We start from the raw sequence: 18024 nt of genomic DNA, 5'->3' as shown, positions 1-18024 counted from the left end.
AGAACAATGAATGAAAGATATGCAAAAAAATAACGATGATAAAAGAAACAGGCCATTGTTAGCTCTTTATTATGGGTGAACACTAGAAATGTTGCTGCTTCGGTGGGGGAGGGATAGAGAGAGGGAATGCCAGGGCTACCTGAAGTGAGAGAAATCAATTTTTATATCTCCGGGCTGTAAGCTACTCAAGCGAAATATGAGGTGCTGTTCCTCCAATTTGTAGCCTCACTCTGACAATGGAGGAGACTGAGAACAGAAAGATAAGAATGGGAAGGTGAATCAAAGTGTCCAGCAACAGGGAGATCAAATGGGTTCACGCGAGCTGAGCGAAGGTGTTCAGCAAAACGATCGCCCAGTCTGCGTTCAGTCTCGCCAATGTATAAGAGTCCACATCTTGAACAACGGATGCAGTAGATGAGGTCAGAGGAGATGCATGTGAAGCTCTGCCTAACCTGAAAGGTCTGTCAGGGTCTCTGAACAGAGTTGAGGGAGGAGGTATAGCGACAGGCGTTGCATCTTCTACATTTTCAGGGAAAGGTACCTGGGGAGGGGGGAGTTTGGTTGGGAAGGGATGAGTTATGTAGTTATATTGTTTTTATTCTGTTGATAATAATTCCTTCTTTAGACAAAGCACTAATCCCCAGATCGGCATGAATATTTTAATTGTGTGTGTGTTCCGTGTTAGCTCACTCAATGCCAGGTTTAATTGCAAAGTGTAATGGTCACATTTGATGACAATGAAATGACCGTAAGCTTGGCGTTTCTCTCAGGGAGGGCAGAGAGCGTTCCACATCTCTTCAGTTTTCATCGCAACAATGGGGTCAGAACTATAGTTGGCAAAGTCTGCATTCAACATGCCAATGCCTCCCAGCTTGAACTTCTTCAAGAAAGTCGTCCTCAATGAAATGCTCTCTGGATCATCGTACCAGACCTCGTGGAATGCCTTCTCTTTCTGTTGTGGAAGCAAAGAGTGGGCTTAGTTTGGTTCAGTGCACTGACCGAGAAACACGGCTGGATTTCTTTAACAAAACAGTGCAAAGTCCATGACACTAAAAACACAAAGTGCTGGAGTAACTCAGAGGGTATGGCAACATCTCTGGAGAACATGGATAGGCGGCATAAAGGAAGCAACCGAAGATAGACACAAAAAGCTGGAGTGACTCAACGGGTCAGACAGCATATGTGGAGAAATGGAATAGGTGACATTTGGAGAAGTCTGAAGAAGGGTCTTGACCTAAAATGTCACCTATTTCATTTCTTCCGAGATGCTGTCTGACCCGCTGAGTTACTCCAGCTTTTTGTGTCTATTTATGGATGGATGACATTTTGATTGTGATAATACCTGCCTCATCTAATTCTCTGCCAATCCGTTCCATATACCTAACACCCTTTGGGTAAAATAGTTGATCCTCAGGTTCCTATTAAATCTTCCCCCCCTCCACACCTAAAATAAATCAATTAAAAAAAAAATCACAAAAGGACACAAAGTGCCCTATTCAAAGTGTCCGAAAAATGTCACCTATCCATATTCTCCAGATATGCTGCCTGACCCACTGTGTTACTCCAACACTTTGTACCCCTATTTTGTAAACCAGTATCTGCAGTTCCTTGTTTTTACATCTTAAAATTGAATTTCTGAGTCATAGAGTGAAACAGCGTGGAAACTGACCGTCCGACCCAACTTGCCCACACCAGCCAACATGTCCCAGCTACACTAATCCCACCTGCACGCATTTGGTCCATATCCAAATATGTCCTATCTATGTATCAGTCCGACTGTATCTTAAATGTTGGGATAGTGCATGCCTCAACTATGTCCCTTGGAAACTTGTTCCATAACTTATCTTTGAAATAAAGAATTAGAATATAAATCTCTGCCAGCATATTTATTCTCTTATAAGCCAGATAATGCGTATGTTTCTATACATCATACTCTATTTACAATGTTATTTATTCTATTTTTAAAAAGTGCAAGAACCACAATAGGGTAGACTGGAGGACCTGGAATATATCGTTAACATATATGAGAGGTCTAGGTTTATTTTATAGCTTTATGATAATTATTGTCACGTGTACCGGGTACAGTGAAGAGCTTTGTTTCGCAGGGTTTTCAATCAGATCAGACAATACCAAATGTAAATACACCAAAGGCAAACTCAAGTACAACAGGTAGAGCAAAGGGGAAGATACAGAGTGCAGAAAACAGTTCTCAGCATTGTAGTGCATCAGTTCCAGAGACAAAGTCCAATGTCTGCAATGGGGTTGAGGTGAATTGGACAGTTCTCTAGCTTATGGAAGGATCGTTCAGAAAACCGATAAAAGAACAGAAGTAACTGTTCCCGAGTCTGGTGGAGCACAGTTTCAAGCTTCTGTATCTTCTGCTGCAATGGGCATGGAGAAGAGGAATGACCAGGGTGGGACAAGTCTTTGATTATGTTGGCTGCTTTTCTGAGGCAGTGTGAAGTGTAGATTAGTTTAGTTTATTGTCAAGTGTACCGAGGTACAGTGAAAAGCTTTTGTTGTGTGCTAACCAGTCAGCGGAAAGACAATACATGATTACTATTGAGCTATTTACAGTGTACAGATACATGATAAGATACAGAACGGTGTCAATGGTGGGGAGTGTGGTCTGTGTGATGGACTGGTCTACATCCACAATTCTCTGCGATTCTTTGCGGACTTGTGCAAGTCCGTTCATCAACTCAATTGGGAAGTGAATTGACTTGTTAAACACAACAATGTTTCCATAATATAAAACATATTTGGATGTACTGACCGTAGCTGTGTATTCTCTTACCTTGTAGACAAAATATGGGGCTTTCAGGTCGTCATCCCAAATCCTGCCGGACATTGACTTGAGCAATAGTTTCATGATCTGTTTGTATGGGATCCCGGAGGCCTTGACACCACTGCACGGCGCTCCTTCAAAAGCTACCTTTTCTATTTCACATCTACCTGCCTGAAAATTATAAATGAATGAGAAAGAAGAAAGGGCGGCATGGTGACGCAGCGGTAGAGTTGCTGCCTCACAACACCAGACACCGGGTACGTCCTGACTACGGGTGCTGTCTGTACGGAGTTTGTATGTTCTCTCTGTGACCACTTGCATTTCCTCCCGGTGCTCTAGTTTCTTCCCACACTTCAAAGGCAGGCACGTTTGTAGGTTAATTGGCATCTGTAAATTGTCCCTAGTGTGTAGGATAGAACTACAGGTGATCATTGGTCACCGTGGACTCGGTGGCCAAAGGGCCTGTTTTCTCGCTGTATCTCTAAACTAAACTGAAACAATGATATGGAGAAACTCCAGTTTCTGGAGTTTCTCCATATGGAGTTTCTCCAGCTTTTTTGTGTACCTTCGATTCTCCAGCATCTGCAGTTCCTTCTAAAACAATGATATGTCTTGTTTCTTATTTAGTGTTAAAGATTCATTTTTCCAGGACACTGCAGTGAGGCAGGTTTAATCTAAAGGATAAAGGCAATCTAAACAGTCATAAAGTCATAGTCATACAGCGTGGAAACAGACCATTCGGTCCAACTTGCCCAGGCCAACAAAGATGCCCATCTACACAGTGTGCGGACATGGTGTCAAAGGACGAGAAGCCAAAGCAAAGAAGTGGAAGGCAAATAACTGAACGGAAATGAAGCCAAAACACCAACTCACCGAACGGCTCCTCTGCTGAAAATGCAGCAGAAAACACAGAAGGTGGTGGGTGTGTGGAACGAGCTGCGAGGACATGACGTTGCCGGGGGGGCGGAACTACAGAGCGATATTGGCCGATGGAGACGGGAGGGTGGGGGTCATTTTGCCACACAAGCCATAGATGACTGGGCACTCTGAACATGAGCACCAAATTGTAAGTGGCTAAAGGAGCGCTTCCCTCTGGGACAGCCCCCACTCTCCAACTGCCACGGCCACCCTCCGCCTCGTCTCCCCTGTGCGGCCCCACTGTGACGCGCTGTGTATCGGCAGCGCCGGGTGGAGCAGAGGTGTGGGACAGGCTGGTCCCTCCGCCCACTCAGAGTCACTGACCGGGATGCTCTGCCATCGGACCACAACATCCACGCCAGGGTGATACACCCCCCGATCCCCGGACCCCGACCCACACACGGGGTGATTCACCCCCGACACCCACACCCGGATGATTCACCCCCGCCCCCACCCCGGCCATGGGGACAGTGGGCTCAGGACATTGGCAGCCATAGTAAATCACTTTTAAAACATGTGGGGGACACACAAATTCCGTGGCAGGCCGATGACTAGTGTGCATGACAACAAACAATTTTATCTCCCCCCCCCCCCCACCTTGCTTCTTTGCTTCGGCTTCTTGTCCTTCGACACCACGTCCAGGTACCGATCTACATGGTCCCACCTGCTTGCGTTTGACCTATATCCCTCTGAACCTGTCCTATCTGTGTAGTTGTTAGTACTGGTCTCAACTACCTCCTGGCAGCTCGTTCCACACACCCACCACCTTCTGTGTAAAAATGTTGCCCCTCAGTTCCCTAGTAAATCTTTCCCCTCTCACATTAACCTTACTTCTTCTGGTCCAAGATTCATCCACCTTGGACTCTGTGTGTTCATCCGATCTATTCTCCTCATGATTTTTATCCACCTCTATAAGATCACCCCTCAGCCTCCTGCTCTCCAAGGTTTAAAGTCCGAGTCCTAGTTTAGTTTCGGTTTAGTTTATTGTCACGTGTACCGTGAAGTGTGCGAGAAGTGCATCCAGGTAGAGCTCCTGAAGGGCTGTGTTGGGGAACTGGAGAAGCAAGTGGATGACCTCCGGTTCGTACGAGAAACGGAGTCGTTCCTCGACAAGTCCTACAGTATGATTGTTACACCTAAGGTACTGGAAGAGAGAAGGTGGGAAACCGTGAGAAAGGGAGGGAAGCATGGAATGCCAATGTCCCCGGGTGGTGTACCTCTTGTAAACAGATTCATCCGCTTAGAAGCTGTTGGGACAGAAGACGTGAGCGGCGGAATGGCTTGCGATGCGAATAGGGCTGTTGAGCCAAAACCAAAAAGACCTAAGGCAGGCAAGGCCATTGTAGTGGGAGACTCCATCGTGAGAGGTACGGACAGGGGTTTCTGCGGCAACAGACGGGATGCGAGGATGGTGTGCTGCCTTCCCGGTGCCAGGATCCAGGATGTCACGGACAGAGTGCAGAAAATCCTCAAGGGCGAAGGTGAACATCCGGAAGTGGTAGTGCATGTCGGCACAAACGATGTCGGAAAAAAGGGGATGAATATTCTGCAGCGTGACTTTAGAGAGCTCGGAAAAATGTTGAAAAGCAGGACCTCCAGGGTTGTTAGCTCCGGTTTGCTTCCACTTCCCCGTGCTAGCGAGAGCAGGAACAGGGAGATACGGGACCTGAACGTGTGGCTGAGGAACTGGTGCACGGGGCAGGGATTTAGATTCTTAGATCACTGGGATCTGTTTTGGGGTAAGGGGGAACTGTACAAAAGGGACGGATTGCATCTTAACAGGTGTGGGACCAGCATTCTGGCAGGCAGGTTTGCCACTGCTACACGGGTGGCTTTAAACTGCATAAGGGGGGTGGGGTGTTGTATGGGATAGTGGAGGATGGAGTTAAAGGGAAAGGGTTTCTTAAATGTGTGAGCGTAGAGACCGAGGGGTGTAAAATGAGGGTAGAAGAAATAGGTAGCAAGGTGAAAAGTAAAAGTGGCAGGCAGACAAAACCAGGGCAAAAATCAAAAAGGGCTACTTTTCAACATAATTGTATAAGGGGTAAGAGTGTTGTAAAAACAAGCCTGAAGGCTTTGTGTCTCAATGCAAGGAGCATTCGTAATAAGGTGGATGAGTTGAATGTGCAGATAGCTATTAATGACTATGATATAGTTGGGATCACGGAGACATGGCTCCAGGGTGACCAAGGCTGGGAGCTGAACATCCAGGGATATTCAATATTCAGGAGGGATAGACAGAAAGGAAAGGAGGTGGGGTAGCGTTACTGATTAGAGAGGGGATTAATGCAATGGAAAGGAAGGACATGAGTTTGGAGGATGTGGAATCCGTATGGGTAGAGCTGCGAAACACTAAGGGGCAGAAAACGCTGGTGGGTGTTGTGTACAGGCCACCTAACAGTAGTAGTGAAGTTGGAGATGGTATCAAACAGGAAATTAGAAATGCGTGCGACAAACGCAAAACAGTTATAATGGGTGACTTCAATCTACATATAGATTGGGTGAATCAAATTGGCAGGGGTGCTGAGGAAGAGGATTTCTTGGAATGTATGCGGGATAGTCATCTAAATCAACATGTAGAGGAACCAACGAGAGAGCAGGCTATTTTAGACTGGGTATTGAGTAATGAGGAAGGGTTAGTTAGCAATCTTGTTGTACGTGCCCCCTTGGGCAAGAGTGACCATAATATGGTTGAGTTCTTCATTAGGATGGAGAGTGACATTGTTAATTCAGAAACAATGGTTCTGAACTTAAAGAAAGGTAACTTTGAGGGTATGAGACGTGAATTGGCCAAGATTGACTGGCAATTAATTCTAAAAGGGTTGATGGTGGATATGCAATGGAAGACATTTAACGGCTGCATGGATGAACTACAAAAATTGTTCATACCAGTTTGGCAAAAGAATAAATCAGGGAAGGTAGTACGTCCATGGATAACAAGGGAAATCAGTATCAAAGCGAAGGATGATGCGTACAAATTAGCCAGAAAAAGCAGCATACCGGAGGACTGGGAGGAATTCAAAGACCAGCAGAGGAGGACAAAGGGCTTAATTAGGAAAGGAAAAATAGATTATGAAAGAAAACTGGCAGGGAACATAAAAACTGACTGCAAAAGTTTTTATAGATATGTGAAAAGAAAGAGATTAGTTAAAACAAATGTAGGTCCCTTGCAGTCAGAAACAGGTGAGTTGATCATGGGGAACAAGGATATGGCGGACCAATTGAATAACTGCTTTGGTTCCGTCTTCACTAAGGAAGACATAAATAATTTGCCGAAAGGAGTTGGAGGAATTGAGTGAAATCCAGGTTAGCCGGGAAGTGGTGTTGGGTAAATTGAATGGATTGAAGGCCGATAAATCCCCAGGGCCAGATAGGCTGCATCCCAGAGTACTTAAGGAAGTAGCTCCAGAAATAGTGGATGCATTAGTAATAATCTTTCAAAACTCTTTAGATTCTGGAGTAGTTCCTGAAGATTGGCGGGTAGCAAACGTAACCCCACTTTTTAAGAAGGGAGGGAGAGAGAAAATGGGGAATTACAGACCAGTTAGTCCAACATCGGTAGTGGGGAAACTGCTAGAGTCAGTTATTAAAGATGGGATAGCAGCACATTTGGAAAGTGGTGAAATCATTGGACAAAGTCAGCATGGATTTACGAAAGGTAAATCATGTCTGATGAATCTTATAGAATTTTTCGAGGATGTAACTAGTAGCGTGGATAGGGGAGAACCAGTGGATGTGGTGTATCTGGACTTCCAGAAGGCTTTCGTCAAGGTCCCACATAAGAGAATAGTATACAAACTTAAAGCACAAGACATTGGGGGTTCAGTATTGATGTGGATAGAGAACTGGCTGGCAAACAGGAAGCAAAGAGTAGGAGTAAACGGGTCCTTTTCACAATGGCAGGCAGTGACTAGTGGGGTACCGCAAGGCACAGTGCTGGGACCCCAGCTATTTACAATATATATATTAATGATCTGGATGAGGAAATTGAAGGCAATATCTCCAAGTTTGCGGATGACACTAAGCTGGGGGGCAGTGTGACTTGGATAGGCCGGGTGAGTGGGCAAATGTTTGGCAGATGCAGTATAATATGGATAAGTGTGAGGTTATCCATTTTGGTGGCAAACACGGGAAAGCAGACTATTATCTAAATGGTGGCCGATTGGGAAAGGGGGAGATGCAGCGAGACCTGGGTGTCATGGTACACCAGTCATTGAAGGTAGGCATGCATGTGCAACAGGCAGTAAAGAAAGCGAATGGTATGTTAGCTTTCATTGCAAAAGGATTTGAGTATAGGAGCAGGGAGGTTCTACTGCAGTTGTACAGGGTCTTGGTGAGACCACACCTGGAGTATTGCGTACAGTTTTGGTCTCCAAATCTGAGGAAGGACATTATTGCCATAGAGGGAGTGCAGAGACGGTTCACCAGACTGATTCCTGGGATGTCAGGACTGTCTTATGAAGAAAGACTGGATAGACTTGGTTTATACTCTCTAGAATTTAGGAGATTGAGAGGGGATCTTATAAAAACTTACAAAATTCTTAAGGGGTTGGACAGGCTAGATGCAGGAAGATTGTTCCCGATGTTAGGGAAGTCCAGGACAAGGGGTCACAGCTTAAGGATAAGGGGGAAATCCTTTAAAACCGAGATGAGAAGAACTTTTTTCACACAGAGAGTGGTGAATCTCTGGAACTCCCTGCCACAGAGGGTAGTTGAGGCCAGTTCATTGGCTATATTTAAGAGGGAGTTAGATATTTCCCTTGTGGCTAAGGGGATCAGGGGGTATGGAGAGAAGGCAGGTACGGGATACTGAGTTGGATGATCAGCCATGATCATATTGAATGGTGGTGCAGGCTCGAAGGGCCGAATGGCCTACTCCTGCACCTAATTTCTATGTTTCTATGTTCAGTGAAAGGCTTTTGTTGTGTGCTAACCAGTCAGTGGAAAGACAAGACATGATTACAATCGAGCCATTTACAGTGTATAGATAAATGATAAGGGAAGATAGTGGAAGATAAAGCCAGTAAAGTCCGATCAAAGATTTCTTAGGCCCTATTGCTCAGGCCCTCGTGGCCTGGCAACGTCCTGCAACATTTTACCTCAATAAAGTGATTGCAAGTATAATCGTAACCGAACCATGGAACGGTCAATATTATCTTCTTGGAATTAACGCCCTGTTCGATATAACTGGAGATTCCTGAAAGGGACAGAAAATAATGACAGCATTAATATTTAAACTGGGCAAGTGAAGCTGTTCCTCAGATATACAGGAGTCCACACCTGGAACAGCAGATACAGTTGATGAGGTTGGAGGAGGTGCAAATGAACCTCTGCTTCACCTAAAAAAAACTGTGGTGGTCCTTGGTCGGAGTCGAGTTGGGAGGGAAAGCGGCAGGTGTTGCATCTCCTGTGGTTGCAGAGGAAGGTACCTGGTGAGGGGGTGGTGTGGGTGGGAAGGGACGAGTTGATCAGGGAGTTGCGGGGGCAACAGTTTCTGCAGAAAGGGGTGGAGATGAGTAGATGTGGCTAATTGTAGGATCCCGTTGGAGGTGGTGTAAATGTCGGAGGATTATGTGCTGTATGCGACGGCTGATGTGGTGGAAAATGAGGAAAAGGGGAACTCTGTCCTTTTTACGAATGGGGGAAGAGGGAGCAATAGTGGAGCTGCTGAATATCGAGGAGACATAGTGAGCGCCTCACCTATAATGGAATAATTTCCTCAAGAATGAAGACATCGCCGATGACCTGGTATCGAAAACCTCTTTCTTGGTGCAGATACGGCGTAGACAGAGGTCAACAGACTGGTTCCACCAAGATGCAGTGCAGATCGCCAGAGGAGATTCTTTCCCATGTGGCGATCAAACTATACAAGTCCTCCCCGTTCTGTTGTGGGGTAGACTGACTCCCCTCCTCCCCCCCCAATCTTTGCAGATCCCCAATCCTGGACTTACCACTTCTCTTCCCATTAATAGTAAGATTAAACGAGTACTTACCAGTACGAAGTTTGATCTGTATTTTATGAGGAGTTACGGTGAGGGATTAAGTGAAGACCCCAGCTCCAGTGCGCATGCGGCATACTTCGAAGCAGCGGTGTGAAATCACAGAATAGACACAATATTTGAAGTAAGATAGTAAAGATCACGAGACATCAGTTTATTAGCTTGATCTGTATAATGAGGGTGGGAGCGGCGGGCACTTAATCCCTCACCGTAACTCCTCATAAAATACAGATCAAACTTCGTACTGGTAAGTACTCGTTTAATCTTACTATTTTACTTCGGAGTCACGTGAGTGATTCCGTGAAGACTTCAAAGGTCTGTGATTTCAAACCATGTAACAGTTTTTATTTCACTCACTGCCGAAGTTTATGAGGGAGGAAGTGTTATCGTAATCAACCAGTGGATCTGCTTTCAAAAGAAACAGAAAGGTATTTGTTAACAATAACAACATAACAGAGCTCCTCTGAGCTTAAATTAATATTGCAGTTTGTAATATTCTCCTGCAATTAAATCAGGTTTATCAACGGTTTATAATAAAAAATGTTCTGAACGCGGTTCCCTTGACCATTCTGCTGTATTGAAAATGTGGTCAACCAGGATGTCCATTCGTTCAGCCGCTGATATCAATGCTGCCCTAGTGGAATGGGATTAAATGTATTATTATCTATTCCGGCAGCTTTCAGTACCTGTTTGAGCCACCTTGGAGTGGTTTGGCTCGTACCCCGTTTTGGGTTACTGTGGTTGACCCATAGGCTTTCCTCTCCCTCTAAGATAGTGGGTTGTGTCTATATATAGTAGTAGATGGGTCACCACACTCAACCTGGACCCTGGTGGGTAGGCCCGGAATCCCACCAGTGAATCGGGCGTTCCTGGTCCATATAGCCATATAACGACTACAGCACGGAAAACACAGGCGATCTCGACCCTGCTAGTTCGTGCCGAATCCATATACCTGCGAGTTAGATTTTACCAGACCTAAATATGAACTTGATGCGTCTGGGGTAATCACCATGTATCCAGTCTAGTTTATGGAGTGACCGGACTCTTTGAGCGTGTACGAGAGCCATAAGCATGAGCCTTTTTTAAAAACATAGATTAAGCAAGCTGAGGGATCTGGCTGGTGCCATTCTCTGAGGTATGTCAATATCACACCAATATCCCATACATGGGTATATACCTGGGTGTTTGGGGCTTATATTATAGTTGCCCTTCATAAGTTTACCTTCAGTGGATGGGATCCCATGCTCTGCTGACATGCGGTTTTAGATAAGCAGATAAGGCGCTCCATGCTGTATTTACGGCACTGTAACTCACCTTTTAGTCATGGTGTAGATGTTCCAGGAACTCCAATACGTCAGTGGTTGAATAGTTCGTTGTCCCTGCGTCGTGGCAGTATTTTACCCATGTTAGCTTTTAGTGACTGTTCGCAGGGATGCCGACATGGTGGTAATGGTTCCTTTGGATAATCCCAGTCCCTGGTAAGGTCTATTCAAAACCTGCACCCAGGAGTTTGATGTTTCCCTGGCATGGGTGGCTTATGCCTGATACTGGGTTGAGTCAGCAACCATGGTCCACTAGGGAAATCCATAGGTGACTCGCCCACCGTGTCGTGATGAACTGGGAACCATGGCTGTAGACCGGTCGGGCACGTTCAATATCTCGGAGACAGATCCCATCTGTATTGCGAAGTGCCCGACGGATGAGGCAGAAGGGAGGAAGGCAAAGCAGAAATTCCCCCTTCCAGCGTATAGGCATCTATCGCTGCTGCCTCTAATCTGGTTCCTAAGTCACATACATGGGTTACTGGTGATTCCGTCTTGTGCAACCAAATTGATATCTGGCTTTCAAACTGCTTAATAAATTTAGCAGATATTTTGGGTTATGACATCTATTCAATGTAATCATAAATTGTACCCCGTGACATGGTGTCTCCTACTGTGTTCTAGCTTCCTAGGACATAGGCAGCTGATAGTTAAAATGTCTTTTGACACACCATTGACAGATTTGTTTGACCAATTTGTTGCACAATAATGATTATTATGCTCCCCATATGGTTGATATAAGCCACCACCATAGTATTATCAATCCGTAGCCACATATGTACGTGCTGCATTTGAAATGCATATGCTTTTTAGCCCAATAGGCGATCACCAATCCCAAGAAGTTGATGCCCGGTATGTGTAGTAACGATGTTTGTGACTTGGTCCATCTGTTACCTGTGCTGGATATGGAGTTTAGTTGCTCCCCAGCCTAAAGTACTGGCATTGGTTTTTAAAAATAACCAAGTTGGGATTGGTGATGATAATAGGGCTGAAAACTATGCCAAATATATGTCTGCCCACCACCTTAATTGTGATATAGCTTCAGTGGGTACATTCATGATTTGATTATAGTGACCCAAGTGTCTTGGCAAAGTAACAGTCATATGGACGGAATTGTTATTGAAGCCCAGATAATCCTTGGTAGTAACGCTTCAATTCTGGTTTATCTGGGCGTGGGATGAACCTCAGCTTTAGGGAGCTGTTTCGTAGCTAGAACTGCTCCACAGCTAATTCCTTTGTTTCCCCTAATATGAGGATATCATCCAATATGTGCCATGATTATGCTTGTTTTCTTAATATTTTCATGGCCATTTTTAATAGTTTAGGGCGGAGGTTTAGACCATATGAAATGCTATATGCTCCCATGGTTGCCCTAACCGGGATATCCATGATCCAGGTAAATATATTTAGGTATCTATAATGATCCTAGTGTATGGTATAAGATAGTTAGCATCTCCCATATCAATGCTCCCCATAGGTATCCTAGGGAGATCAGATGTCTGGCAGTGACAAAACTCCACCTCCATCTTAAAGTGGATATACTCAACAGATTTATTTAGTGATATTAGATCAATGATGATGCTACATTCATCATCTTTTATAGTTTTGGTGAATATATTCGATACAAATTCCAATCCGTTTAGTAATGTGCCTGTTTAGTTCAGCTTGCCTTCTCACTTCTCTTTTCTTAGAGGGAGAAACAGCCCCTTGGGCGCATTGCTGAACTGGCAGTAAAATGCCCAATTTGAATTCGTTTTTATCCTCTAATGCTGTTGAGTATATTTTGGTTATTTGTGACAGCATCCCATGCTTAGCCCACTCCCCATGCAGTTTAGTAGAACACCCTTGTTTTAGTGTAAACTGGGAGGAACCAGACTACCTACCTCCATGCTTGTTGTTTTTCATGAAGGCGTAGTTTGCTGGTATGCTGGTGCTGTCGGTGGGGCGGCGCATCTTCCCACGGCTCCGCTCTGGGCCCCGTCTAAAAAAGACTATGGGGATCTGCAGCGGTCACCAGGCTTTCACCAGTCCTTGTTTGATATTGCTGGTGGATGCCGAGGGGTGCTGCCAGCTGGGTGTTGGATGTGATGTCCTGCTCGTCCCATAGCCTGCTCCCTCTTCCCCGCAGCAGCGGTTTGCATAGCCCCATATATTCGGGGTTGCGGGCAGGTCTATATGCACCATCGTTCAGTCGAGTATCCCAAATATGGGAACATCTTAGGCGTCAGCACCAAAGGCGAGCAAAGGTGGTAACATCTTGACCTTCTGTAGAATTCGCTGCTTGTCTGTGAGTCTACGAGACCCAGCTGCCTGCGGATTTGCCTCTGGAAAGGCCTGTTCCTGCAGGGCTTTTGTTGGGAAGATGGTCGCGTGGAGGAGCCATGTAGTGGCCCACGACACCCAGTGGCTCTTCCTGATCCTGCTCCCCTGGCATACTGCTGTTCTCGTCCGCCTGCCCAGCACTTAAGCCAGCCCAGCCCTGGCCTCCTTAGCCCTTAAAAAAGGAGCATAAAGGATGCGCTAAATGGGAGGAGGCAAAGCACTCCACTCCGCTGTTGCATCAATCCCTCGACAAGGGAGATGGCTAGTGCAATAGCACTGGGGTAAGAGTCAGCTCCCTTGGCATTCAGCCAGTGCCCCTTTACACCGGCGGCACAGGGAGCGGCTCGGTGTCGAGTGAGCGGGAGCATTGAAATAGCTCCACCGCTACCGGTGGCTGCCTCCCAGATAAGGACCCTCGTGTGGAGTTGGGCAGGCAGTCCTTCTCCTGGAGGTGAACTTCATGACCTCCTCTGGCTTGGGGAGACAGACATACTCATTTTTGCTGTCTCCAACCTGTTCCAGCTTGGAGGAAGATGGCTCCTGTAGAACCTGTAAATTGGTAAGATTTCCCCTTACCTGCATGTAGAGGCTGCCTGCCGTTTTCCAGGCGGCGTTGTGGTGGTTCCCGGGCGGTGATTCTCCTGGTCAGGAGTCTGCAGGGCTGCCGGTCGGGTTTTTTAAAATTGGCGCAGCTCCTTGCAGCGGTCCGCAGCGTTAGCGGTCCGGGTGGCACCTTGTCCCCGTCACTGTCGGCCCCACGCTGGAGTCGAAACGGGGCCCGCTCACCATGCCTCACTTTGCTCCCCCTGGAGCAAAAACCACAAGGCCCGATTAAGGTAAGTACTTACCTCTCGTCCTTGGATGCGGGAGCGCCCGACTCCCGCTGGCTGCCGCGTTCTGCACGCTGTGCGATTATGCCGCATGCGCACTGGAGCTGGGGTCTTCACGGAATCACTCACGTGACTCCGAAGTAAAATTTAATGTTTCATGCATCTTGTGTGGACGTAACCCAGGCCATCACACAAACCAACCTCCCTTCCATTGACTCCATTTATACCCCATGCTGCCTCGGCAAGGCCAGCGGCATTATCAAGGACGTGCAGGTTTGTGGATAAATTGTCCCTAGTGGACTCGGTGGGGGCGGAAGTTGGGGGAGTCATGTACCTAAAATTGGACAACCCAATGTTCTAAACATCATTACCTCTGTTAGATGGGGCATCTTAGTCAGTTAAGCCTCTTCAACAGCAACCTATTTGCATTTGCTACCTGACAAGCAAATGATTTCTGCCATTTTATGACTATAATATGGTCAGATATAATCTACAATTGGCGAGGGAGAAGAGTAGATCGGAGGTGTCAGTGTTACAGTTTAATAAAGGGGACTATGGGCCATGTGGGAGGAGCTGGCCAAAGTTGACTGGAAAGATACCTGAGCAGGGATGACAGTGGAACAACAACGGCAGGTATTTCTAGGAATAATACAGAAGATGCAGGATCAGTTCATTCATAGGAGGAAGAAAGATTCCAAGGGGAGTAAGGGGCGACCGTGGCTGACAAGGGACGTCAGGGACAGTATAAAAATAAAAGGGAAGTACAACGTAGCAAAGATGAGCGGGAAGCAAGAGGATTGGGTAATTTTAAAAAGCAACAGAAGATAACTATACGGGGAGAATACGGGGAGGAAAGATGAGGTACGAAGGTAAGCTAGCCAAAAAGTTAAAGGAGGACAGTAAAAGTTTCTTTAGGTATGTGAAGAGGAAAAAATTAGTTAAGATCAAAGTTGGACCCCTGAAGACTGAAAAAGGTGAATTTATTATGGGGACAAGGAAATGGCAGATGAGTTGAACAGGTCTTCACTGGCAGGCAGTAACTAGTGGGGTACCGCAAGGCTCGGTGCTGGGAGCGCAGCAAGTGACACGTGATCATGCCGTCGGGCACGCGTGACGTAATTACAATACTCTACGGCGCGCGGTGACGCATGGTTATGCACGGTGATACACGTGAGACATCAGGACGCAGCGTGCAAAGCCAATGCGTCAGCGTGCCTACCCAATGCATCAGCGCGCCTACGCGATACGTCACGCTGGAGGCACGCAAGAATTTCGTACAGCAAGAAATGCTGAAGCGCCGCACGATACCGCGTGCAACCCCACACTCCTCCACGCCTCTCCATGCACCCATCCCGCGCTACCCACGCTCTACCGTGCGTCACAACGCGTCGACCTATTCTACATATGACGCGTAAATGAGGCGCAAATGATGGCCAAGTGGGACAGGCCCTTAACATTAGCAAATTTGCAGATGACACAAAGCTGGGTGGCAGTGTGAACTGTGAGGAGGATGCTAAGATAATGCAGGGTGACTTGGACAGGTTGGGGGAGTGGGCAGATGCATGGCAGATGAAGTTTAATGTGGATAAATGTGAGGTTATCCACTTTGGTATCAAAAACAGAAAGGCAGATTACTATCTGAATGGCGTCAAGTTGGGAAAAGGGGAAGTACAACGGGATCTGGGGGTCCTTGTTCATCAGTCTATGAAAGTAAGCATGGAGGTACAGCAGGCAGTGAAGAAAGCGAATGGCATGTTGGCATTTATAACAGGTGGAGTCGAGTATAGGAGTTAAGTGGTTCTTCTGCAGTTGTACAGGGCTCTAGTGAGAGCACACCTGGAGTATTGTGTGCAGTTTTGGTCCCCTAATTTGAGGAAGGACATTCTTGCTATTGAGGGCGTGCAGCGTAGGTTTACAAGGTTAATTCCCGGGATGGCGGGACTGTCATTTGCTGAGAGAATGAAGCAGCTGGGCTTGTACACTCTGGAGTTTAGAAGGATGAGAGAGCATCTCAATGAAACATATAAGATTGTTAAGGACTTGGACACGCTAGACAGGAAACATGTTGCCGATGTTGGGGGAGTCCAGAACCAGGGGCCACAGTTTAAGAATAAGCAGTAAGCCATTTAGAACGGAGATGAGGAAACACTTTTTCTCACGGAGAGTGGTGTGTGTGTGGCATTCTCTGCCTCAGAGGGCGGTTCTCTGGATGCTTTCAAGAGAGAGCTAGATAGGACTCTTAAAAATAGCGGAGTCAGGGGATGTGGGGAGAAGGCAGGAACGGGGTACTGATTGGGGATGATCAGCCATGATCACATTGAATGGCCAAATGGTCTACTCCTGCACCTATTGTCTGGTGACCCGTTAATACCTACTTTTTGCTTCCTGTCTGCCAACCAGTTCTCTATCCGTGTCAATACCCAATCCTCAATACCATATGCTCTAATTTTGCAATCTCTTGTTGATTTATCTTATCTTACTTCAAGTAATCCTTGCTTTCCCTCTCTCTCATCCCTTCCCCACTCTTGTTCTCCGACTAGTTTCACTATCCTCTTGATTCATTTTACTGATTGTATGCCTCCATCAACTTCCCCTCCAGTAACAATGCACCATTCTACATTTCCTGATCAGAGTCGGTTTTGATCTGTAATTTTCACACCCAACCCTACCATATCCCCATGTCTCCCTCTCCCCTGATCCTCAGTCTGAAGAAAGGTCTGGACCCGAAACGTAACCCATTCCTTCTCTCCAGAGATGCTGCCTGGCCGGCTGAGTTACTCCAGCACTTTGTGTCTAAACTCTGGGACTATCTGCACTTTCAATGATACAACAGATCTGAACAGAGGCAGCGAATGCACTGAGTGATGAGCAGATGAACTGAAGAAGGGTCTCGACTCCAAACGACACCATTCCTGGTCTGTGATTGGATGCAACCCCCTTGTGCTGGCGGATCTCAGCTGGCCAGGTGGCACCCGCGGAGGGAACGGACCAGGAGCCACCATGGTGCTGGCTCGAAGGGCCGAATGACCGACTCCTGCACCTATTGTCTATTTTCTGTTCTGTTTCAGATTTGTGACATCTGTAGGATTTTGCTTCTGGCTTATTCCACTTACCTGTTCGGATCTGATGATAGGGAGCATTTGCCTTTGCAAAGCAATCTGTCCACATATGCACCTGCACATCATATGAGGTCACATGTACATAATCGGCATATTTGGAAGCTGAGACAAGGTCAGAGCAAACTGTAGTACTGGTGTTACAATTCCAAGGAGCGTTAAATGAGATCTGGGGAACAAATGGAAGAAGGGGTTTCAGCTGTTGTGTTTTCTCAGTGGTCCAGCCCTAGTTACACCCATCTTGTTTCCATTCACTCTTCATCCATAACAACAATGTCTCTTTCACACGGTCGAACCAGAGTTTTATAGTCAGTTTGATAGACAGTCAGAACCTTTCTCCCAGAGAGGAAACCTCAAAACATCTAGATGGCATGGATTTAGGAATGAGAGGGCAACGTTTAAGGAAATGTGTGGGGCTAGTTCTTTAACAGAGGGTGGTGAGTGCCTGGAATGTACGGCCAGGGGTGGTGGTGGAGGCAGAGACTAAATTGCCATTCTTCTTCTTTTTGTGTCTTTGAAGCTGGTTGGTTATATGACAGTTTCCCATTCCTTTACACAGTCATTTGCGTTTTTATTGAACACTGCAAGATCCTTTGGGCTGCACTAGTTGGGTAGTAGGGGGCAGACAAGGCAGTGCTGCAATTGCCATTGAAGATGCTCAACTTGAATGCACCATCTCAGCCAATCACTTTTGCCCATATCCCTCCAAACCTTTCCTATCCATGTACC

The 18024-nt window shown here is 46.4% G+C and overlaps 1 protein-coding gene across 1 annotated transcript in view; it reads right to left on the bottom strand.

The window, feature by feature from the left end:
- The window catches only part of LOC129700690 (di-N-acetylchitobiase-like), a 32340-nt gene that overhangs the window by 52 nt on the left and 14264 nt on the right, over positions 1-18024 (bottom strand). The window contains exons 4-7 of the mRNA XM_055641275.1: positions 17293-17464; positions 8806-8903; positions 2798-2959; positions 1-952 (exon numbers count right to left, since the gene is read on the bottom strand). The exon at positions 1-952 is cut by the window's left edge and continues 52 nt beyond it. Coding sequence (XP_055497250.1) covers positions 767-952; positions 2798-2959; positions 8806-8903; positions 17293-17464 — 618 coding nt within the window. The 3' untranslated portion in view covers positions 1-766. The remainder of the gene's footprint in view (positions 953-2797; positions 2960-8805; positions 8904-17292; positions 17465-18024) is intronic.

The sequence above is a fragment of the Leucoraja erinacea genome, chromosome 10 (assembly GCF_028641065.1).
Source record: "Leucoraja erinacea ecotype New England chromosome 10, Leri_hhj_1, whole genome shotgun sequence".
NCBI classification, from domain to species: domain Eukaryota; kingdom Metazoa; phylum Chordata; class Chondrichthyes; order Rajiformes; family Rajidae; genus Leucoraja; species Leucoraja erinaceus.
This window is presented reverse-complemented; position numbering and strand designations above follow the sequence as displayed.